At 37.7% G+C, this 24,200-nt stretch overlaps 3 protein-coding genes across 9 annotated transcripts in view; 1 reads left to right on the top strand and 2 right to left on the bottom strand.

Annotated features, from left to right (window-relative positions):
* The first annotated feature begins 940 nt into the window (after window positions 1-940).
* Window positions 941-24,200, top strand: part of LOC133840499 (odorant receptor 22c) — a 34,795-nt gene continuing 11,535 nt past the window's right edge. The window contains exons 1-7 of one of the 4 annotated variants that reach the window (XM_062272373.1): window positions 9,072-9,979; window positions 10,043-10,237; window positions 10,496-10,500; window positions 11,169-11,350; window positions 16,617-16,718; window positions 16,943-17,095; window positions 17,217-17,933. In XM_062272373.1, coding sequence (XP_062128357.1) covers window positions 9,474-9,979; window positions 10,043-10,237; window positions 10,496-10,500; window positions 11,169-11,350; window positions 16,617-16,718; window positions 16,943-17,095; window positions 17,217-17,267 — 1,194 coding nt within the window. In that variant the 5' untranslated portion in view covers window positions 9,072-9,473 and the 3' untranslated portion in view covers window positions 17,268-17,933. Of the gene's footprint in view, window positions 1,235-1,612; window positions 1,833-9,071; window positions 9,980-10,042; window positions 10,238-10,495; window positions 10,501-11,168; window positions 11,351-16,616; window positions 16,719-16,942; window positions 17,096-17,216; window positions 17,934-24,200 lie in introns of those variants that run through there. The other 3 variants (XR_009894190.1, XR_009894187.1, XM_062272364.1) reach the window with 3 other exon arrangements.
* Window positions 11,972-16,046, bottom strand: LOC133840478 (chymotrypsin-C-like). 3 transcript variants are annotated; one of them, XM_062272343.1, is made up of 3 exons: window positions 12,828-13,094; window positions 12,378-12,640; window positions 11,972-12,317 (listed from the first exon to the last, which is right to left on the bottom strand). In XM_062272343.1, the coding sequence occupies exons 1-3, from the start codon at window positions 13,058-13,060 to the stop codon at window positions 12,040-12,042; spliced, it is 774 nt and encodes a 257-aa protein (XP_062128327.1). In that variant the 5' UTR covers window positions 13,061-13,094; the 3' UTR covers window positions 11,972-12,039. The 3 variants fall into 3 exon arrangements, with proteins under 3 accessions (XP_062128327.1, XP_062128336.1, XP_062128319.1); XM_062272352.1 differs by lacking the exons at window positions 12,378-12,640; window positions 12,828-13,094 and adding exons at window positions 15,138-15,400; window positions 15,587-16,046 and having other exon boundaries at window positions 11,974-12,317; XM_062272335.1 differs by lacking the exons at window positions 11,972-12,317; window positions 12,378-12,640; window positions 12,828-13,094 and adding exons at window positions 14,761-15,077; window positions 15,138-15,400; window positions 15,587-16,022.
* LOC133840452 (uncharacterized) overlaps window positions 18,604-24,200 on the bottom strand; it is a 37,288-nt gene continuing 31,691 nt past the window's right edge. For both annotated transcript variants that reach the window (XM_062272303.1, XM_062272294.1), the window contains exons 6-8: window positions 21,587-21,926; window positions 21,423-21,520; window positions 18,604-19,649 (exon numbers count right to left, since the gene is read on the bottom strand). In XM_062272303.1, the coding sequence (XP_062128287.1) occupies window positions 19,519-19,649; window positions 21,423-21,520; window positions 21,587-21,926 (569 nt within the window). In that variant the 3' untranslated portion in view covers window positions 18,604-19,518. The remainder of the gene's footprint in view (window positions 19,650-21,422; window positions 21,521-21,586; window positions 21,927-24,200) is intronic.

The raw sequence follows: 24,200 nt of genomic DNA on the forward strand, positions 1-24,200 counted from the left end.
TGTCATGCGACCACCACGAAGCGAAAGAAAATGCAAAGTCTGTATTTGGCATGCCGAAAGTTATTTTATGGCCTTATACCGATGTAAATGTAAATGAAGATAATGTTCTCTTCATGCCACGTCGCACTGAGGAAATGTTAAGGTCATCACTGCACAGGGACAGTCGCTCTTCATCTTTACAACCACATCGTACTAAGAAGTCACCTGCAAATCAGCCAGAAATGCTGACAACTCCTCCTCCACGGCGCACCAAGGAATTGTTGAAGTCTTGGTTGCACATGCGTGCCACAATGCAGAATAACTCATCCAAGATTTTTTTCCAGAAACCAATCTCCAATGTTTTATCAGAGCCACATCGAATTAAGGAACACCTGCTGTCGCCGCTGCACAAAGACATGCGTCCACTGATGGTGCCACAAGCGTCGAAGAACATTTACTCGGAGCCGCGGCGCACTAAAGAATTGCTATATGCCCAAGATCAGGAGAATGAAGCTTACTCCGTAAGACGCAAGCTGCAATTCAACAAGCAGCAAGGCGACTTAAGATTCCAACGCATTTTAAGCTATCTACAGAGTGCTTTTAAATCCGTTTCGACCCGGGATCTGCAAAATTTGGGCGTGCAAAACTTTATTATCATCATGAAACATTTGTTGGACTCTGCAGAAGTTTTAGTTGTACCTTTAAATCGATCCAACTACATAGAGCAAATATTCAAGGCGATGGAGCAGCTTAATTATCCACATACAATAACGAGATCTGCATTGCGGATGCCCAGAGCATCGCCGACGCAAGTGCTGCAGCTGCTGGACTTTTTAATCGAAATGGCAACGAAGAAAAAGGAGGATAATCAATTGAATGTGGCCAAAGTGGAGACCCCCTAATTGCAATTGCAGAAAAAATAAATAAATAAAAATAAATAAAATATAATATATAGATAAAGACCACTTTTAAATGAGATCAACAACATTTGCCAGATATATAAAGCAACGTCAACTGCCACGCTGCTTTATAATGGAGCACATCCTTGTGGAGCTGGCATTTAGCAGCTTTGCTGACGGCCTCTGCACGTTCTCACGCATTGTGTGCGGTTTTTAACGGCAAAAGTCAGAATGGCAAGTTCAGGTTTTGTGGAACTAAAGTAAAGCCAACTAATTGTGCATGGCTGAAAGAGGCAGCTCCATTTTTGCTGGAGGCTGGCGAACACATGTTGCAGGCAACCATGAGCCAGACCCAGGTAGGTGGCATAACAGCTATATACATACGTGTACGTATAGTACACACATATAGCAACCATATGTAGTTATAACAGCAACTAGCATAACAAGAACTGCGGCTGCGGTTGTTCACGATGCTGCTTCTGTTTTTGCTTTTGCTGCCTGTCGTATGTAAATGATTTCGAGTCATAAAACAAACTGTCACCCAGGTAGTAGTTTCACAATGCGGCTGTGGCAAGGCACTCAAGTGAAATAAGCATATCATAAAGTTCCGTAGGCTCATGCAGCTAATGAACAACACAACACATCAGCAGCAGCAGCAAAAACAAAAGCAGCAACTTTCAGTTTTTGGAATATAAAGCTTAATAAGCTCAAAAGTAAAATCGCTGCGTTTTCAGCTTAATTGTAATGATGGAATTATCAAGGTATGTAGAAACGCAAAATGTCTTAAAGCCTAGCATGCATCTTCAATCAAATAAATCAAGCAATTTCAAAGCTGTGTCATTGAATTTTGAATCCTCGTTATGCAGAAACTATTGTGAAGCGTCACAATGTGTCGTTTATTTATATAGATTTCAGATGAATTACGGAATCAAGTCAATAAATATATAATAAAATACATATATATAAAAGAATTTATTTATTTAAAAAAAAATCTATATTAAAGTCTTTTCTAAATGCGGAAGATACAGAAAATTAAATATTGCACATAATTAAACTACAAAAATATTTGAAAACTTTTTATGTAAATCTTTTACTCTAAAATAGCTTAAAACAAAATTTGAAGATGCATTTTAAAATGAAGCAAACAAATAAATAATTATTTCTATTTAAATCTCTTTTGAAACCTGTTTATTTAAATCATTCATTGGTAAGAAATAGATAACTGTTCGACTACTTAGAAAGAAATAAGGTTTTGTTTACAAAAATGTTCTGTCCGTCTGTCAAAGTTGTATATCAATGTTTTATTTAATGTTAACTTTTATACAGTATGACAATTTAAATAAAATAAAATATATTGTTGACAGTGCAAGACTTTTAATTGGAACTAGTTTTTGATTAATTTTTGCATGAATTAATTGAATTGCGGGTAGCGCAGATAGAATGTGTGAGTTAAGCGCTTCTGTCATTCGCAGAGAATCTTTAGATGAAAAGCAATGCTAAAGTTTTGGACTACGAACGGAATTTGTATGCAAGACGAAACCAAGAACTGGGAATCGCCATCGTTAGCGTCTCGACGACAGCGTCATCAGTGTGGCCAAAGCTTGCACTGACTAACGGTTTTCCCGTTGCGACTTCTGTTCACTTGAGGCAATGACAAGGCGTGTCTGCTGCAAAAGCTTCACTGGGATGTCGAGTCATGCAGTTGCAATTATTTTGGAGTTTATACCACATTTCCGTTTCTTACTGCATTTAACGTTTGACAATTTGCTTGGCAACGGCGAATTTAGCAGCTGCACAGACTAAGAGAGCTACAACGAGGGGCAACAACAACAACTGCTTATCAGTAAATTATATCTTAGGTTAACGCTCTGTCTTCTGTGTTTGCCGCACATATGCTGGCCATGTTTACGGGCACGTCTGTTCCGTGGCCATGTTTGTCCGCCACGGTCTAGCACAGTTCTTGTACTCGTCGGTCGTTGGTTTTGTTTGTGCGCCATTTCGGCGCTTTTCCTGCTGATTTATGCAAAACTGTGGCATTTTTCAATTGCATTTCCCACGTTCAGCAGTCGTTGCGCTTCATTGCTGCTCTATGCTGTTCGCTCCGTTCATTTTAGTTCCGCTTCGATCGAGCGGTTCGTTCCGCTTAAGCTGCGTTCATCTGGTTCACTTAGCTGCTCATTGCTTTAGTCTAGTTCACTAAGCCGCTCGCTCCGCTCAACTAGTTCATTCTAATTATCGTTTTAGTTCACTTTGTCTAGTTTGTTTAGTTCGCTTTGATTCTTTTTGTCTAGTTCGCTTCGCTCAGTATTAGTTCGCTTGCTGCTCAACTCGTTTATTCGCTTCATTCCTGGTTTGCGCAAATGTGCCTGTGTGTATGTTTGTGTGTGTTCTCCATACAATTTTCACACATTTGCGCAACTTTGCTTTCAAATGTGCAACACATTGCCATGCTTATTGTTGTTGCTGTAGTTGTTCTTGTTCCAGTGTTGTTAGTTTATGCTCCGCTACTGCTGGTGCTGCTTCTTCTTCTGCTTCTATGTTTGGGTTTGCTGTAGGCATGGTCACGGGAGTCGAGGAGGGACGCGTTAGCGGGACAAATGTCGGCAGCTTCATCGCACGAGTTGCCAACTGCATTTTATTGTTCCTCTACATGTGTGTGTGTGTGTGAATATTCGTGCATGCGTGTGTTTAAATGTGTTTGCATGTGTGTGTGTGGGTGCGAATTCATGGATCCCACGGAGTTCCGCTTGGTTTTGTGCATTTACTGTCAAGTGATAACTTTCGCGTGGGTTGTTTCAGCAGTTGCAGCTATGGCAACAGCGCCATCTTCAGCTCCAGCTGCGTTAGTCGCCATTTGTGAATCACACGAGCCATAAAAACAAATGCTAAATTTTAAACAAGGTGCATCAGCTGCAACAGCAGTGTCAGGTGTGCAGGGTTACAGGTGAATAAACGCCTTCATTTATATCTCATTCATGATGCTCTGGCATTACGACTTGCTGCTTACCTAATGCTATCTATATGGCTTGCTTGTGAGAGCGCAGCTGAGTAAAATTCTGAAATTATTGATGATAATATTTATCACTAGCTCATATCTGCACTTCTTTTAAATGTTTGCAAGGATTGAACTTTGGAATTTCAGGGAAAACTTTATTCTTTTTCTGATCATTAATAAATTTTGAGTTTTTAGAAAGATTTTACTTAATTTACAAAGAAATTTAAATTAAATAATACTTAGTTCTTGATAAAGGAAATTAAAAATCCTTGGATTTTAGCGACGATTTAGTAATATGGTTATGTGTGTGTAATATTTATCAATTGTACAAGTTATTTATAAAATACTTTTATGTGGAAAAAAGCCTACTTACTACGGGTTTTAGTTAGTTTGCCTGACAGTCTGGTATATGTTGTACTCAATGCTTTATTTTGAATGAATTATATAAATATACCAAATATAGACTTCGGCACGTTTTTAGAATTTTCGCGGTATATTAATTTGGTATATTATAACTGTTTTGTTTTTATTCAAATTAGGTAGCGAGCATCTCAAAGTCGAGCATACTCGACTGAAGCTTGCCTATTTGTTTATATTTACTTTGGGTTTATTTTTGTAATATCTCTTTTAAAAAGGTACTACATATTAAAATGGAATGGAGAGAATATTTACGGCGTTTTGAAGTGTTTTAAGAATTAACAATTTGCTCAACCTAATCAAAGTTTTCTTATACATTTCATTCTCATTTAAAATTACATTCCCTCAAAGTTCTCGCTGGACCCTCGCTAGATCAGCGATCTGCCAAGTGTTGCACTAATTTTCCGGCTAATTTGGAAAATGTGCATAAATAATGCGAATGCCATTTGGGCCATAAACTAAACGAGCCCCAATGGCCATGTTTGCTGTGTGTGTGTTGTAATTGTGTGCGTGTGTAATTGTGTGTGTGTGTGTGTGAAGTTAATGTTGTCGGTGTGGTAGTTGTTGTAGCTGGAATAATGCCCCTTGACAGCAGCCGCATTTGGTATTAATCATACGCACTGTTGCAGCCACTTGTATCCTGTTGCATCATGCACTGTTGAAAGCGAACGCGTGTGTGATGGCAGCAGTTATTCGGCGAGTTATCTAACATTTTGTTAAACAGTTAAATAAATTGGAGCTTTGTAGCAACGATGCGGAATGATGGCATGCGAATTGATGTTAATGCAAGTGAAAACAACAAATTTATTGGCGCGCATAACTCAATGGGATGCGTTGCAATGACGATGATGCATGCGAGAAGCCCTCAGAATATGAATGGATGCAAGTTGCAAATTTATAGCGAGGCCTCGTTGCTGAGCACTTTGCCAGCTTTGCTGCTGCCGAACTATTGCGTGGGTCAAGGCCTGAATGAGCGCACTGCCAAAAGCAAGAAGCGACAAACTAAAACGAAAAATAACAAAAAAATTAAGGACAACGATGACAATGCCAATGTTAACAGCAAAAGCGGAAACGGAAATGCCCAAAATGCAATTGTCACGCACAGTTACAGTTACAGTTGCAGCAGTTACAATAACAGTAATAGATAGATAGCAAGACAGAAAGACTGAAATTTAAATGGAAAATTTGTGTAGCTAATAAAGGGGCAACAACACAGTCCAAAGGGGACCATCATCGAGCAGGCAGCTCGACACTGAATAGGCTGGATTGTTGCCTCGTTGCCTCGTTGCCTGCCTGCTTGACTCGTCGTTGGCTGACTGCTTGCTTTGAGTGGCAGTCTGCTCTCGCTTGACGTCAGCACAGCTGACAAGTGCAGAGACAGCGACATCCTCTTCTCATCTCTCATCTCTCTTCTCTTCTCTTCTCCCTCTCCGTCATGGCCATTCTTGGTCTAGGCTCAAGGTAGCAAAAGCCATTTGCTTGCCACACATTTTAAACGGGTCAATACGTATCGAAATGCTGTTGAGCATTTGATAAAGAAACAAGCAAGCAAATCACAGTCAAGTGTGCTCGAGATTGCGAGGGAGAGGAATACACTAAGTGCGACCAAAGCAGCCGAAGTGACGCAGTTGCAGTTGCAATTGCATTTGAATAAGTTCTGGATTTATAATACAAACGTTTCGAAATTTGTTTATACTTGTAGTTGCAAACTTTTGAAAATTCTTAAAACTCGTTTAAAGTATGTTTTATTTTCAAATTTGTAATACAAATTACATGACACTCGTAGAAACCGGCTGTTATATCCATATTTATTTTGAAATTGTTCTGAAACTCTAAGAAATCATTTGTAATATATTCATAACTTTGTATTTGTAATGCGAACTTTCTGAAACTCCCAGAAATAGTTTGAAATATGTTTTTAATGATGGTTTCCAAAATTACTTTCATTTTCATATTTATAATACACATTTTAGAATTGGCTGCTATTTTCATATTTATTTTGAGATTGTTCTGAAAGTGTCATCGTTTATTGTATTTTTATAATTGATAATTTATAATGAAAACGTTTGAAAGTGTAATTCTAGTAGAAAGTAGAATTCTATGTGCTTGAATTGAAACTCTTAAATAATTTTACATAGTTTTACTTTAAATATTTTGTTGTGAAACTGTGAGAAAACATTTCTTATATGTTTTTAATTTTATATTTTAAAAACGATTATGTTAAAACTTTCGTAAACTATTTTGAACATGTTTATAATTGTCGCCTCTACGAACATTGCCAGCAAATAGTCTTCGAGCTGATTTATGATGGCAAAGATAAAAAAACATGTGAACAAACAGCTTGACAAAGAGTTGCGATAGAGTATCTAGTTGGTAGTTTTGTCAGCTTGGGACTTCAGTCAGATTAAAGCTCAGCTGCATTTGCATATTACATAATTTGTCGAGTGGCCAAAAGGAGGGGCAAGCGGAGAGGAGACAGGTGGAGGGAGGCAGCTCTAAGGGCCACCACATGTGATCATCGTTATCATCATCATCATCACATGGCAATGCTTTATGGTCACTTTATATTTGCAGTGTGTGGATTAATTTAATGCACAGCGGGTCAGAGAGAGAGAGAGAGAGAGGGTGGAGAGGGAGATGGAGAGGGAGAAGCATGCTCGGCCTGCCCGCAAACACTTGACGTGCACAAATTGCGCATACGCCCCGTTATATCGCATCGCACATGCATTGCTCATGTTCGTGCTCATGTCTCTGCTTAGGTAGCTGCAACTACTTATTGAAAATGCTGATGCCAATATGCGGGCGACGCTTCGCCCCTCCCCCCGCCGCCCCTGGCACAAGGTGAAGAGGAATTCTCATAGTTGTGCTAACTGGATTGTTTGGCTAAACGAGGATTGCCACCCAAATGTGTTTTGCTTGCCATGTTCTCTGCAATAATGTTCGATTTATAATAATGCGAGTTCTGTTCTACGAAAAACTCACTGTGACAGCAGAAAATTAAGATTTATGCTCTTCTCTTGGCTATGGGAGACAGCAGTTGAAGCTAATTGGTTTTAAAATTAGTTTCTGTTTGCTAGGCAAATTCAACAGCTTATAAATAGAACTTTGAAGTAGGCAAAGCATTGCGACTGGAAATGTTGAACGTCTGGCTTGCAAATAATTTTTGCATTTAAATTGACAGAAACTTGAATTCAAATTTAAATTGTTTGCAGAAAACAAGCACATCAAAACTATAGAATGCAAATATTTTTCGTATTTTCAATTTTCATGTTTAATTCATATGTTTTGTATATTTGAATTTCGTAGAAGAATAATATTATTACTCATAGAGAATAAAATTATTACTCCAGAGAATGTTCTCTATGGTTTAAATGTTTTACACACTCTCCAATTTACTTTTGCAGTTTTGTGTAGATAAAACAATGCTATTTTCTTACAATCACAGTGACAATTGTTCCTATTTTTGTTAAACTACATAATACAAATACTTTTCGTTTCAATGTTCAATTCACATGTTTTGTGTATTAGAATTTCATAAAATAAATTTTGATTCAAAGAAAACTATTTCTAAACTGGAATCTAAATTATTATATTTATACTCACTTAAATAAGTTTTGCTCAGTTTCCAATTAACTTTTGCAGTTTTGTTTAGATAAATGCTATTTTCTTACAATCAATTGTTCCTATTTTTGGTAAACTACATAATACAAATACTTTTCGTTGAATGTTCAATTCACATGTTTTGTGTATTACGAGTAGAATTTCATAAAATAAATTTTGTTTCAAAGAAAACTATTTCTGGAATCCAAATTATTATATTTATACTCACTTAAATGAGTTTTGCTCACTTTCCAAATTTATTTTTGCAGTTTTGTGTAGATAAAACAATTCTATTTACAATCACTGAGAATTGTTTCCATTTTTGTTCTTTTGCTTATTCAAGTATTCATTCGATAATGATTGGAAATATTCCATACTAATTGCTGTTATGCTTCATTCAAAACCGTCTATTAGTAACTATAATAGTAGGTAACGCAGGCACTTCAATTAAAAACTTAAACGAAAACTTAATATAAACTTTGCAACGCAAACGTTTATTAAACAACTGCAAATGGTTTGTGTTTTGTTAGCCAACAAAGGTTGAGTTGCAAACGAAAAACTGAAAATTGAATACACTAACTAATGCAAACTAGAAACTCGAAAACTGAAATTATCTAAGAGTAGTTTTCTCCATATATATTATTTTTAAATATGTAGTTAAGAATGGAAAAGAAGTTAGTTATTTGGGAACAAGATAAGTCCGTAAAAATCTATATTAATATGTATCTAACATAGCAGTTTAAATTTAAAAAAGTCTCAGTAATTGAACCTCTTACTTTAAATGTTGGATGTGTGATCGGATTTACTCAAATAATGGCAATCTTAATTTAATTTGTTATGCATTCATCAATGTGATATATGATTCTATTTTATGTTTATTTTCGCCACTAAAGATTGCTTATGAATAATTCTCTAAACTGAAACAATTTTAAAATTTGGGTTTTCTTATAGCTCTTTAAAGTTAAGATTGAGTTTAGGAACTTTTTCAGTTTAACGAGAATTGTTAATTTTTTGCAATTATCTTAAAATATAAAAATTATTCCAAAATCATAAGTACTAATCACGAGCTAATATAAAAATGATTTGCTATAGGGTTTTTTTCACTTTAAATAGTGTCACACATCAGAGAATTTCCCATACTGGTAATTCGTTGAAGTCAACTTTCAATTATTCAAAATTTGCTACATTTTTAACAGTTCTTCAAATCCAAGAACTATAAAAGCAACTGCATCTTATTATTCGGTGAATTTGATAGCCAAAGTGACTCAGTGGGTAACTAACATGTTAGCCACGCGTAAATTCTTTAAAGGATGAAGAGATAATTGTAGTGCTGAGGAGGAGAAGGAGAACTCCGCAGAGTAGCCTGCGTGTTGGCTTCGATTAGTGGCAGCGCGTGTGGAGGGCAGGAAATTGATGGCTGCTAATACAAACATCAGGAGGAAAAACAATTAAAACTTTGGCCAAAGGAAAAAGTGCTGCTCGACTGCACAAAGCGTATAAAATGTGAGTGCTGTCTGCTGTCTGACATATTCCTTCGATATATTTCTGCTGTTAAATAATACAAATCGGAATCGCCTTAAAATATGGACAACGATGAGCCGCAGATTGCTCGCAGTTTCTATAAAATTGCCCGTTTCTCTGGCCAGATTGTGGGCATTTGGCCACAACACAAACGCAGCTTGCTCTCGAATCTGCTCTGTGGCTTTGCCTTTGTGGTGATCCTTCTTGGAGCAGTGGGCGAGAATCTCTATGGATTCCTCAATCTCAGCAACTTGGTGACGGCTCTCGAAGCCTTTTGTCCCGGCAGCACGAAAGCTGTGTGCGTGCTGAAGCTCGCAATGTTCTTTCTGCATCATCGTCAGTGGCACGAGATCGTGCAACGTCTGCGTGGCATGTTGTGGCACAATCGAGGGCAGCAGGCACAGCAGCTGCTCGTTGGCTGCTCAACGGTGGCCAATCGACTCAGTTTGCTGCTGCTTAGCTCGGGATCGGTGACAAACACCGCCTTCAATTCGCAACCTTTGATCATGGGCCTCTATCGCTGGTGGTCTCAGTTGCCGGGTCGCATTGAGCTACCCTTTAATATCATGTGAGCCGTGTATCTTAAATTTGAATTCTGATTATAATTTAATTCTCTCTTTACTTCTTTCAGTTTGCCTGCTTTTGCCACTGAATCACAACTTTTTCCTTTCACGTATCTCATCTTGACCTGCTCTGGATTTTGCACTGTCTTCACCTTTAGCTTTGTGGATGGTTTCTTTCTATGCAGCTGCCTCTATATCAGCGGCGTGTTTCGTGTCCTTCAACAGGACATACGCCAAGTGTTTGCAGATCTGCACGATGGTGAGTGCCACATACGAAATTTAATATTTTATTGCAAACTACTGCGTTTAAGTTGTTGCATTGGCTGCCTGAACATTAGCTAGCATATAAACCTTAAACTTGTAGATCAGAAAAGGGAAAACCATCAAAATTTTGCAGTTTACATTTACTTTAGATTTGACGCACCTTTCAATCTAAGAACAACTGTGACTGTAAAGTCAAAGTAAAGGGATAGAATTTATGATTTCATATTATTTTATATTACTTTTTTTTTGTTTTCGAGTTCCAGTGCAATACTTACTACAGACAGTATTTATATAAATGAGATGTGATTATTGATATCATTCACAGATGAAGAGAGATACTCGATCATTTTTTAAGCGCTTGCCTTACTAGTGCACTGAAATAAGATCAATTTCTAAAATCAAGAACATTCATCTTTAATATACATATATATATGATATATTTCTCTTATTGATAAGAACTCTTTTATCAAATGTTCTTGAAATCTAGATTATTAGATTAGGAGATATTTTTTTAGAGTGAATAAATCGATTATATTTTTTAACATTTAAGTTGTACATATCAGGTATCAACTGAAAAGGTTTCGACTTCTCTACATTTAACATAGGTTGATTCTTTAATAATTTGTATTACGATCGGTGGAACCGAAATAATAGATAGTAATGTAATTTAATACGATTGATTTACAAAAGAAAAGAACAGTGAAAATTTCGAGATAGCAAGACGAGAATTTTGAGTCTGATTTTTAATTATACATTGTAATGAATACAATTTCGTTGATTTTTAATAGTTGTATCACAATCGACTGATCTGATACGTTTAAAAGTTGTTGATATCTGTTGATTGTGAAGTTAATTCATGAGTTAAGCACTCTCAGTTGTGGTTTCTCACTTTGTAGTCCATTTAATTCTTTAAACTTTGCCTTTTGCCAGTCGACGCCTTCACGCCGTCGATAAACGCACGAATACGATTGCAATTGGGGCAAATCGTCGAGCGGCACAATGCGATTATCGATTTGTGCACGGACCTAACGGCCCAGTTCACGGTTATCGTTTTAATGCATTTCCTCTCCGCTGCCTTCGTCCTCTGCTCGACCATTTTGGACATCATGTTGGTAAGTCGCACACTCTGCACTCTTCTTTATCCACGCACACTCTCTCTCTCCCTGTCTCTTCTGTCTATTGAAAGTTTTTTGCTGTTTTTGTCTCCCATTCGACTCGCTTTTGGTTTGTTTGTCTCTCCATTTGTCCGTCTGTACGTCTTTCTGACTTTTTTGTTTGTATATTTGCTTTTGGCTGGCCATTTATAAGCACATGAATTGTTACTGTGCCAAAAAGTTTTTAATGCGCCATTCACACGTTTTTCCGGTTGCACACCTAGACTTTCTTAAAAGCCCCAATTGCCGTTGGCCTTTTGACACACTCTGCTCCACAAAGTTGCGCTTTTATATCCGCCAACAAATGACTAAAGTCGCGTGAATTAATGCTTATCCATTTCATTTTTGTAGTGGCAATAAACCATAAGTTTTGCCTGCGGATCAAGTATACGCCACGATTACCTAGAGTTCAAAACTAACAAATGTTAAATTTAAGAACTAAAGGAAAAGCTTTCAAATTGTTTTTTATTTTATTTTTATTAACTTTATTTCTTTTGAAAAAATTACTAATTATTAATATACATACATACATATATATATTTTATATGTATAAATTTAAAGCCTTCACTCTTAAATGGCTTCGAATAAAATAGAAATTCATTTCATTAATGCCAATCATAATTTATTTTTCAAATATCGAGTTTCATTCATTGAATATGGACATCTGAGACTCTTTTCTTAATCCATGACAAAAATTTGATAAAATTAACAAAGTGCGAAAGTTTTGACTTTGCTTTGCTGTTACTATACATTCCGACAGCGACATTTACATTATCCTTACGCATAGTGACCGGGCTTCCTTCATCTGCCAAAAGTTCGATTACTTTGTTTCCTACCCACTTAACCGCTTCAACAATCAAGTCTACCACAACTACTTTCGCCACAAATTTTAGGACCTTCCAAACAGCGGACTTTTGTTGGTTGTCTGTTGAATAACATGAACCAAATATTAAAAGGTTCTGATAATGTTTCAATCTATACGTACCAATTTGATGCCAACCAGCTATGATCATCTGCTGACCAACATAGTGACTTAAATCTGACTTGTTGGGTAGCGAAACAGCTTGAACGTATTCATTAAACTCCAATTCAAAGGGTAGTTTGATTATCGCTATATTGTTACTGAGAGTAACAGGATTATATCCTTCATGCACTTCGAAATATTTCCTTTCTACTTCCCAACGAGTTTGTCCAATTTCGAATGCATTCGAAATGTTTACGGCTCCGAAGTAAATTTGTGCCAAGTCGCTAAAAATAATGCGAAGAAAATTGTTGTCAGGCATTTACATTTGATCCCTTTTCTTCAAACTTAAAGGAACACAAAATATTAAATAGATACGTTTAATGAAACTAATTTCTATTGTATACAGTGCAATGTTGAAAATGTAAATTTACTCAAAGTATTTAAGAAAGTATCTCTCTTGCTTTTACTTACAATTCGGTATCCAAGCAAGAAGCAGTTGTCACGATAGCACTCTTCGAGATAATGGTACCGCTGCACTTGGGAACCCATTTCGAATTATCGGATTTGAGAGCAACATCAATGAATACTTGATATGGAAATTGCGTAGGAATTGCCAACTTTTCTTCAGATTTCTCTGCCTCGATATTCACTAAAAGGAGCAGAGCCGCCAAGGAAATTAGTAGCCAGTTGTATTGCTTCGCCATCTTCAATGTTAGTTAAAGAAACTTGTGTACCAAATGGGGATTTGTTCGGTCTTATATAGTACCAAGCTATGCTAAAGAATGTTGCAGCTTGAAGGGTTTACGAGTATTCAAAGATAACATTGATTGATGTCGAGTTATACAATCAGCAATTTCGACAAATGTCTAAATATCCAATTTGCAACTTAACATAGAATATTGTTGCAAGTTATATAATGCCACTTAAACTCTAGTCTTATGTAAGGATAAGCAACAATTTGTGCGACTTTTGTCAGCGGTTAGTATAAGAGACTTGTTTTGATCGTTCGAGACTTAGAAATAATTCTCTTGGGAAAAGGATTAATAAAAGTTGTAAATTTTTCCAATAGGTAAAATCTGACTGAAGGATTCATCTCAGTCCCTATAAGTTTATTTTTGATCAGCGTTAATACTTATAGCCGATACGATTTAGCCTTGTCCTTCTGTCTGCCAGACAGTATGACAGACAGGACAGACAATAAAACAGACAGTAGGACAGACAGTAGGACAAACAGTATGACAGACAGTATGACAGACAGTATGACAGACAGTAGGACAGACAGTAGGACAGACGGTATGACAGACAGTAGGACAGACAGTATGACAGACAGTAAGACAGGACAGACAGTAGAACAGACGGTATGACAGACAGTAGGACAGACAGTATGACAGACAGTAAGACAGGACAGACGGTATGACAGACAGTAGAACAGACAGTGGGACAGACAGTAAGACAGGACAGACAGTAGAACAGACAGTGGGACAGACAGTAGGACAGACAGTATGACAGACAGTAAGACAGGACAGACAGTATGACAGACAGTAGAACAGACAGTGGGACAGACGGTATGACAGACAGTATGACAGACAGTAGAACAGACAGTAGGACAGACAGTAGGACAGACGGTATGACAGACAGTAGGACAGACAGTAGAACAGACAGTGGGACAGACAGTGGGACAGACAGCAGGACAGACAGTATGGCAGACGGTATGACAGACAGTATGACAGACAGTAGAACAGACAGTAGGACAGACAGTAGGACAGACGGTATGACAGACAGTAGGACAGACAGTAGAACAGACAGTGGGACAGACAGTGGGACAGACAGCAGGACAGACAGTATGGCAGACGGTATGACAGACAGTATGACAGACAGTAGAACAGACAGTAGGACAGACAGTAGGACAGACGGTATGACAGACAGTAGGACAGACAGTATGACAGACAGTAAGACAGGACAGACAGTAGAACAGACGGTATGACAGACAGTAGGGCAGACAGTATGACAGACAGTAAGACAGGACAGACAGTAGAACAGACAGTGGGACAGACAGTAGGACAGACAGTATGACAGACAGTAAGACAGGACAGACAGTATGACAGACAGTAGAACAGACAGTGGGACAGACAGTAGGATAGACAGTATGACAGACAGTATGACAGAGAGTATGACAGACAGTAGAACAGACAGTGGGACAGACAGTAGGACAGACAGTATGACAGACAGTAGGAAAGACAGGATAGACAGTATGGCGGACAGTAGGACAGACAGTATGAAAATCAATAAGTTTTCAAACACCATTTATAATGTTTTTAGTGTAGCATTTTGAAATTCTACATATCTAAAAATTTCTATAAATAAAATATGAATTATTAATACACAACAAAATTTTTTTATAATTGTTCTTAATATTTTATTTGGAATCGATTATTATTCATTTGAGTCGGATATCAGAGACGATTTTTTTAATCCATGGCAAAAGTTTGATTAAATTAACGAAGTGCGAAAGTTTTGCCTTTGCCTTTCCATTTTGTGTAGTATACATTCCCACTGCGATATTGGCATCATTCTCATGAATAGTGATCGGGCTTCCTTCATCTGCCAAGAGCCCGACTATTTTGCTGCTGACCCACTTAGCCGCTTCTTTACCCAACTGTTCACCTACTTTTTTCCCCAAGTATTTTAAAACCTTCCAAACAGCGAACTTTCGTTGGTTGTCTGTTGAATAACATTAAACAAATATTAAAAGGTTCTTATAATGTTTCAATCTATACGTACCAATTTGATGCCAACCAGCTATGATCATCTCCTGACCAACATAGTGACTTAAATCTGACTTGCTGGGTAGCGAAACAGCTTGAACGTATTCATTAAACTCCAATTCAAAGGGTAGTTTGATTATTGCTATATTGTTACTGAGAGTAACAGGATTATATTCTTCATGCACCTCGAAATATTTTCTTTCTACTTTGATACGAGTTTGTCCAATTTCGAATGCATTCGAAATGTTTACGGCTCCGAAGTAAATTTGTGCCAAGTCGCTAAAAATAAAGAGAATAAAAGTGTAGGGAATGACTGATTTTGATCTCTATTCTTGAAACTTAAAGTAGCACAAATTATTGAATAGAGACTTTAATAGTAACTGACTTGTATTTTATATAGTGCAATGTTTAAAATTAAAAATTACTCAATGTATTTAAGAAAGTATCTCTCTTGCTTCTACTTACAATTCGGTGTCCAAGCAAGAAGCAGTTGTCACGATAGCACTCTTCGAGATAATGGTACCGCTGCACTTAGGAACCCATTTAGAATTATCGGATTTGAGAGCAACATCAATGAATACTTGAAATGGAAATTGCGTCGGAATTGCCAACTTTTCTTCAGACTCCTCTGCCTCGATATTCACTAAAAGGAGCAGAGTGGCCAAGGAAATTAGTAGCCAGTTGTATTGCTTCGCCATCTTCAATGTTAGTTAAAGAAACTCGTATACCAAATGGGGATTTGTTCGGTCTTATATAGTGCCAAGCTATGCTAAAGAATGTTGCAGCTTGAAGGGTTTACGAGCATTCAAAGATAACATTGATTGATGTCGAGTTATACAATCAGCATGTTGGAATATTTGAAGCTTGTAATATTGTTGCAAGTTGTAAAACTATTCAATGTCACCTTATCTTTAGACGGTTATGTTGTGAACCGCTTAAGACGTAAAACAAAATAGCGGTAAAAGTTTTTTTGTTGTAGATATGTCCAAATTAGAAAATAGAATGTTAATCATAATATCCATGCTTTTCACTAATGTAATTTAATGTAAAGTTTTGAGTTGAAGAGACTATAATGATATAAAGAATATCTTTCAGTGAGCTCTTTCATCTTCCATTTGGATGAACAAGTATTTCTATTGACGTCTCGAGTGATTTTTAGATATCAGACTCATTTAGATTGCAACACAAACATATTCTGCTTGACCCATTTATGTTGGCACAGCAATAAAATCACTTGTGATAAATGCAAATTTTCTTATTATGATTTCCAATCACCATCTCAATTCAGTTATAATTGTCGTCTTAATGTTGCGATACTTTCGTGATTGAAAGTGTCAAGTTGCAATTGCAATTGCGAATTATGCTCGCAACTTGAAATTCGTGTTATCATCATCATTGCAATTAATGATAGCTCTTATCGCACTCTCTTTTCTCTCGCTCTGGCGTCATCAAAATGCTAAACGACGGACTATGCTCCTTCTTGGAACGTGGATAGAACACCTCCTCGCTGAGCGGCTTAACCTACATCTGCTACACGGTGGCTGCGATGACGCAGCTCTTCCTCTACTGCTACGGTGGCAATCATGTTAGCGAAAGTGTTGGTACTATTTTAATACTCCTTCCTTTCACTTTTCGTTGTTCGTTGCTCGCTTTTCCTTTTCTATTTGATTTGTTTTCTACTAATTTCAATTTCAATTTCGCGCAAAAAAGCATTACGAAAAATTACACAAGCAAAACATGCACTTGTGCTAAAATTTTAATTACACAACAAAGTGTTGTCCTCTATGTTAATTCTTCTTTCCCCTCCTCCTCCTATTTTAGAGCGCTGCTGTGGCTGACACGCTCTATGAGATGGAATGGTACAAATGCGATGCGACGACTAGAAAAATCATTTTAATGATTTTGCGACGCTCGCAACGGGCAAAAACAATTGCGGTGCCTTTTTTTACGCCCTCGCTGCCGGCCTTCAGTTCGGTATGATGATGAGCATAAATGTTCATGCTACTTGTTTTACACACTCTGCATTCATTTTTCTCCTCTTCTCTTCTCTCCTCTTTTCACTTCCTTCCTTCCTCGCTCGCTTTTTCCTACGCAGATACTTAGCACAACCGGATCGTATATCACGCTGTTGAAGACATTTCTGTAAGCCTATGCGGCGTATGATTGATATGCGTACAAGCAATGGCCAGCTGCCTTGTGTCCTTCTCTTTTTGTGTGTTGTTGTGTCATTTGTTTTTTGTTGTTGCTCATATAATTAAATGATCTCACAGATTTGTCAACGATTCTCAAATGGTTTTTTGCTTTAGGGGGGAAGGCAACAGGTTTTCCGATTGCTTTTCAACTGCAGTTATACTTTGATTTATCATTTCCATTGGCATTTAAATGTATAACGACCACGCGAACTGTCACAAACTAATGAAAAACACTCGCGGCTATTGCCATATTAATTGGGTCGACATTCAACTCGCAACAACTTCTGTCATCTCCATGGCAACAATGTCAGTTTTATGGCGTCACGTTTGTTCCTCTCGGTGTTTCTGCTGCTGTGCTGCTGTTGTTGTTATTGTCGGCAAATATCAATTATAATTGCCAACATTTTGAAGCCGGACAACACGCAGTCTGCAGCACATGGCAAAGAGAACGCCGGAATTGTAGCTGAAGACTTCGCTGCAGATGATACCTATAATTACCGCACAGCCACAAGTATCGAAGGATGTCGACAAATGTATAAATGAATACGCGAAACAGTGAGCGCCAAAAGTCTTGTAAACACTTGAAAAGTCTATTACACAAATTAATAGATGTTTTCAAAGGGATTTCAAAAATTTAGTGTGTTTTGATTCCATTAAAAATTTAATTTTTCTTGGCTTTAAGATTTTGATTTGAATTTAGATGAAACGAAAATGGTATTGACTATATTAATATTATACCTGCTCATCATAGGGTAGAAGGGTAGTTGATTTGGCTGACAATCTGGTATATTTTAATACTCTATGGTATTCTTTAAGCGCAGTACTATATCCATATACCAAATAAAGCCTTTGGTGTATTTTAATATTTTTGTGGTATATTAATTTGGTATATTTTAAGAATAATACCTCGCCGTTTGGTTTTTATTTAAAATGGGTAGCGGATATATCTTAGTCGATCACACTCACTTTCTTACTGGGTTGAACTGTCGTTGAGCTATTTATTATTTTTCTTAGAACTCTTTATTTTAAAAATATTTATATTTCACGAGTAGAAATCTATAAAAAAAATGTTTATTTCTAAGAAAATTAGAGTAAAGATCATAAATTACCTAAAAAAATATTATGAAGAATTTTTATAATATATTATTTAATATAGAAAAAAATCCATAAATTGTACATTTTTTAATTGGTTGAATTGAACTGACATTAAATCAGTTTTTGCAATATTTTCTCTTTTTCAAAAAATGAAACTTCAGTTGGCTTTTAAATTAATTAAATGTAATTTATTATTGAAATAATTTGCATTTTGTTTATTTTTTTTTATTTTGGGTTGTTCTTAGCATCACATACATTATCTAAAATCTGCTTACATGCTTACCGAATAGTAAATTCTTGTCTACAATTATAGTGTATAGTTTATATTTATTATTAACTATAATTTATGCATTTAGTTTCACATTACAAATCTCCTGCTGCTATTCTGTTTAACGTTGTGTGCTTTACATTTGCTTCTTGTGTCGTGTTGTGTTGTCTTGTGTTGAGGTGTGATAAGTGTGAGTGTGTGTGTGTGTGTGTGTGTGCATTAACTTTTGTGCTGTACTGTAGACTGACAAGTCGTGAAATGCTTGTAAAACCTTTTGTGAGTGTCTGTTGCTGTTGGCTTTTGTTTTACTGTAAAGTGGGCACAATAATGAAATGTGAGCACGAAAAGGAGGTGGAGGAGAAGGAGGGGGAGCAGGAGGATGTTGCCACAGCTTTGCGGTGACGATGTCGCCTGTGTTCTGTGTGGCTGTCGAAGAGAGAAGATGCTGCATTTTTTATAAGCTTTCACTTTCGCTTTTACTTTTTGCGCCTCGCGCACACTCTTTCGCACACATTTGCACAATGAAATGTAAATACGGCGGATGCCTGAAAGGAAAATGGGAAAATGCGAAGCAGAAAAGAAAAAGAAAAGCAGGCACAGTTAATGGTTGCTTGTTTGTCCTTTGCGCGCTTCTCTTGCGCCTTGCCTCACATTTCCTTTAACCATTTTTAAGCACATTTCAAGCAGCTGCTGTGTGGGCGGTGCTAAAGGGAAAGGAGGAAACAAGCAAACTGCTCATAATTTGGCTGCTCATTCTCCTTCCTGCTCACTTATGCCTCTGTCTCGCTTGCTCTTGCTCTTGCTGCCATTGCAAGTCGGCTAATGATGAGTGCGATTTCCAGCTAATACTTGTCCCATTGTAGTGCCGAGAGCAGCAGCCACAGCAACAGCATCAACATCCTTGTTTGTATGTGTTGGCCAAACAAAGCCAAAGTGCCTGCCGAGCTCTTTTGCATCGCAGCGGGATTTTCATCTGCAAAATACAACACAAAAAAAAAACAAAACACCAGTTACTGAGTTTCATTCAAATTAACCACAGTCTGCGCCCAAGCTAAATAACATCATTTAATTGTGAGATTGCCAGACTAGAGACACACGCAAAAGTCCACAAGTCTCAATCCCAGTGACACAGTCACGCGTCTTGGCCAGGCTAGATAAATGACATATGGGTTGACGTTGACGTTGACGCTGGCGTTGCTTTCAAAATAAGATACACATCGCGTATACGCAATAATTTGTGTGGCAATGTTTGCATCATTTGTTAGTGCTCTATTCGCCTTCTTAAGAAGCTGCACACTTCTTACTTCAGACTTAAAAGCTGCCCTGCTCAACACTCTGTTGCTGCCGCTGAGCATCTAGACAGAGATGCTTGCTTCGTCGCTGGACTATTGAATAGTTGAGCTTGCCATGCATGAAAACAATTAATTTGTCTTTATTGCGTGGAGCGCAACTTAATTGAAAAATTCTTGAAATGTGAAATTACTCTGCATTTAATTCGGCTATTTGTATTCCCTTGCATCTTTCTTTAACTAACATTTCTTATCTCTGTTAACTCTACGATCGCAGCTGTTATTTAACAGCGATGTAGCAAGTTTACACAATGACCCATAGATGGCGCCAGTGCTGCAACTATAGAGCAATGAAGCTCCCTTTTACTTAAAGAAGAGTATTCAGTGGTCGTCTTTACGCTGCTACTCATTGTTGTAAAATTTTTATTGCAGTTGATTTATTATCTGTATTTATGCATAGGCATTTGACAGTGTCATACTCATTTCTATGTTGAACTTCGTCACCATCTTTCTCTTTCCGTTTGGGGCATGCCACATGTGGCACATGCACGCGTATGATTAACTGCCTTTCGCAACTTACTTTTGACATTTTCTCCCATATTTATTATCATCTTTTTGCCCTGCTCTGATTGAGCACTTTCACAATGCTTTAAAATGCAAATTCCTTAAATTATTTAGGCCCGCAAAACAATTTCATTTAAGTTTACAGCTCTTCTCTCGCTGCTGGTTGCTGGTTTCTGGTTGTTGTCGGCCATTTTATTTAGCACTCGACATTCGCACATCAAAACTTAACGCACTTCAATTTGTTTTCAAGTGTTTTGGCCATAAAATAAAAAAGAGAGAGAGAGAGCGGGAGCGAGGCCAAAAGTCGCGTTGAATTTACGATGACCAGCGATATGCTGGCTTAGCGTGTAGTTTTGCTGGATTAAAATGTCTTAATTCACTTTAATTTATGCGACGATAAGTCTAAGCATATAACTCATACGCCATGGTGAGCATAACAACACAGCACAGCAAGAGGAGAGAGACAGAGCCAGAAGTAGAAGTTGTTTTGTCTGAAAGCAAATGCGAATAAAGTTGAGTCTTGCTTGTTTATGCCCAAATTCTCTTAAAGCTGCAAATAAAATCTGTCCCAAATGGGGCCAAATTTGCTGTATTTTTACTTCAATTCGTAGGCTATCAAATAGAGCTTATAGCAGCAAATAAATTCAAATTTATTTTATGCAAATTTTTGCATTTTCATTTTGAGAGTATGCAAAGAGAAAATGACACACATTTTTAAGCTGTTTTCAGTTGTCTGTCTGGCTGTCTGACCGTCTAAATGAACTCCCCGATCTCAGCAATTAAAAAAGCTGCAACTAGTAAATTTAGTGAGCACACTCTGCTTACTGCTAAGCACTTAATGCATATTTTTAAATTGTGCCACGCCCAACGCCTTTCATTTAATCACCACTCACCATTGATGACATGAACCATGACGCTGGCGCTGCTCGCTGTTGTCGGTTGACATGTGTAGTTGCCGGTGTCCGTTGTCTGAGCATTCGAGATGCGCAATCTGCAATTAGAGAAAAAGTAAATACATTAAAGTAAAGATTAATGTGATGCTAGTTCTTTAGCTTACCTCGACTTGAGTGTATCGCCTAGTTGTGACTCCATCGCAATGCGTGTTGTAAAATCCTTGGCCAGCTCTGTGCTCAGGACTTCGTTCAGCGATTGCTCGACAGTTTGGTCAGTGGACTGCTCCTTACGAAGTCCTTGTCCCGACTCCTTGATCTGGTTGTCGGCATCACTCACATCAGAGTCGAAGGGCGTGATCATGTGCTCGCCACGATACCAATAGATGGGCCCAATGTCCTTCACCGAAGGCTGTTTGACCACACAGTTGAGGATAATGGCGCTGCCCGCCTTGAAATGCAGATCGTGTGGTCCACTAATGACGGCCTTGGCATCGGGTGAGATCTCTGCAAGCACACACAACAAATTATTTTGAAGAATTGTTTTAAACAACTTTTCAAATATGGGTGTACAAAAATTTGTTGTAAGTTCGGATCATAAAAGTTTACAACACAAGTTTTATATAACTCCGGCAAATTGTAGGGAAAACATCCAAATAAAATCCAGCGGACATTATGTAAGAGAGTGTGTATAACTGGGTTAATAATAATATTTATTATGCATCGGACTGTGCAAATAATAATAATTAAAAAATATACCCGAAAAGTAAGGCAAGCAGAAAAGTAGAAGCGAGTGGAAAGAGAGAGAGAAAGTTTGTGTTACACGAATGGAGTGAGTGTGAGGTGTGTGGGGAGAGGGGGGCGAAGAGGGGAAGGGAGCAAACATATGCATGTACGTCTGTCAGAATTTCGCCGCCAGGTTGTCTGGCTATCGTGCTCGTTCTCTCTCTTTTCCTCTTTGTGTCGCATCTGTTTGTTTGTTTGCTTCGCTGGTTGGGATTGTGGCATATGGTTGAGAGCGTGTGGGAGAGCGAGACGGCATAGGGATGAGGCTGAGTACGACGAATATTCCATGGTGTCATTAAGTGCGTGTGTCTCTCTCTCTCCTTGCACTCCACATTCGCATTTATATGTGTGAGTGTGTGTGCGAACACTCGTATTGTAGTATTTGCGCAGTGTCACTGTGTTAAAGGCAATTAACACCCAGAACTGGCACACACTCGTTACACATACACACACATATATATTCTGGAAAAAAGTATGGTAAAAAATGTCTCTTTTCTTTTTTGCTGGCAGCCGCTGAAATTGGTTGCATTTGGTGTGGTCATGCATGAAATGCACACATTGTTTATACCCTGTAGCTGCAGTGTGTATAAAAACTATTCGAGCAGCCATTTGAAATACGTGCCGCAATAGCAGCCAATTTGTGCTTATATTAAGTAAGAATATTTATGCAAATTCTGTATTGCAGTGTGTGAGCTTTAAATCAATTATACTTTGGGCTTTGGATATAGGGTATTGCTTTTGCGTAAAAATACATGAAATAAGCATCAAAATACAGTTTAACAGCCTAAACTATTTGAGTGTTAATAAATAAATAGACGGCTGGCCAAAGTGTGTAAATAAACAATACGCTTAGCTTAGCGATCGCAGCGTGTTCTCAGCTGCTTAGCTTAATTAGTAATCCAGTTGCATGCTAGATGGCGCCAGAAAATGTCTACTCAGCTTAATAAGCACGCCAGTTGGCTGCTATGCACTCCAGATGGCGCCACCGATTGAGACATTATTGGCATAGTGTAAATCACAATTAATGGCATTTTTAAGAAAAACCCCTTTTAAATATTTACTGCTTGCTTAATGCACATTGAACTAATTAAAATTAAATATGAAGAGATTATGCCATTTAATGTGTTGTCTATAAAATGGAGATGCATTGCAGCCATTTCGTTATTTTGGCTCTTTACTCTTAAATTATCCCTAAGTAAACAAAAGGCAAGTAGCAAGCACAGAACAGAAGAGAACAGACGTATTTATATCACAACCACGCCCGGGAGCTGCATTTATATGAAGTACATATAAATCTTATGGAAAAAAATTGGTGGTCGGTCACATAAATTTGCATAATGACATTAATTAAATGCAACGCAGACTGCAAAAGTTGTGCGAGGGAACAAAAAAAAAGAAAGCAAGTAATGCAAAGTCAGGCAGGCAAAGAGGCGACAGAGAAGCCAGTATGGAGTCACTCATACGACCCATATGCCGATAATTTCATTAAAAATACAGAGTCGGACAGCTGGACAGTGGCTACTGAAGGGTTGACAACGCTGCTGCAATTGTTTCATTAACGTAAATTAAAATGCATACGATGGCCAAGAAAATGTAATCGGAAATTCATTTGTGAGGCGAGCGAGTCTCTCGCTCTCTCACTATGCGTTAAAGCACAAGCAGAAGAAGAGTTTTTTCAGTACACAACAGAGCATAATCGAAAACTTAAAAAGAGATTGCAAACTGATTTGCATAAGCGGCCGAAAGCAGCTGCTGACAACTGAGACACAAGACAGGCGGCAGGCAGGATGCAGGATACAGGACTACGACTCGCTTGCTCGCAACTTTGAAATGAAAACACATTTCCAGTAAATGAAGAAAGATCTTTAAAGTCACATTAAATTTGATATGAAACTCTTAATGACATTTTAATTGTGCTGATTAATACGAAACGATGATCAATTTTGTTTAAAGAAGTGCACATTGATTGACTGCTTGCTTGATTGATTGACTCGT

This window comes from Drosophila sulfurigaster, chromosome 2L (genome assembly GCF_023558435.1).
Source record: "Drosophila sulfurigaster albostrigata strain 15112-1811.04 chromosome 2L, ASM2355843v2, whole genome shotgun sequence".
Classification (NCBI taxonomy): Eukaryota; Metazoa; Arthropoda; class Insecta; order Diptera; family Drosophilidae; genus Drosophila; species Drosophila sulfurigaster.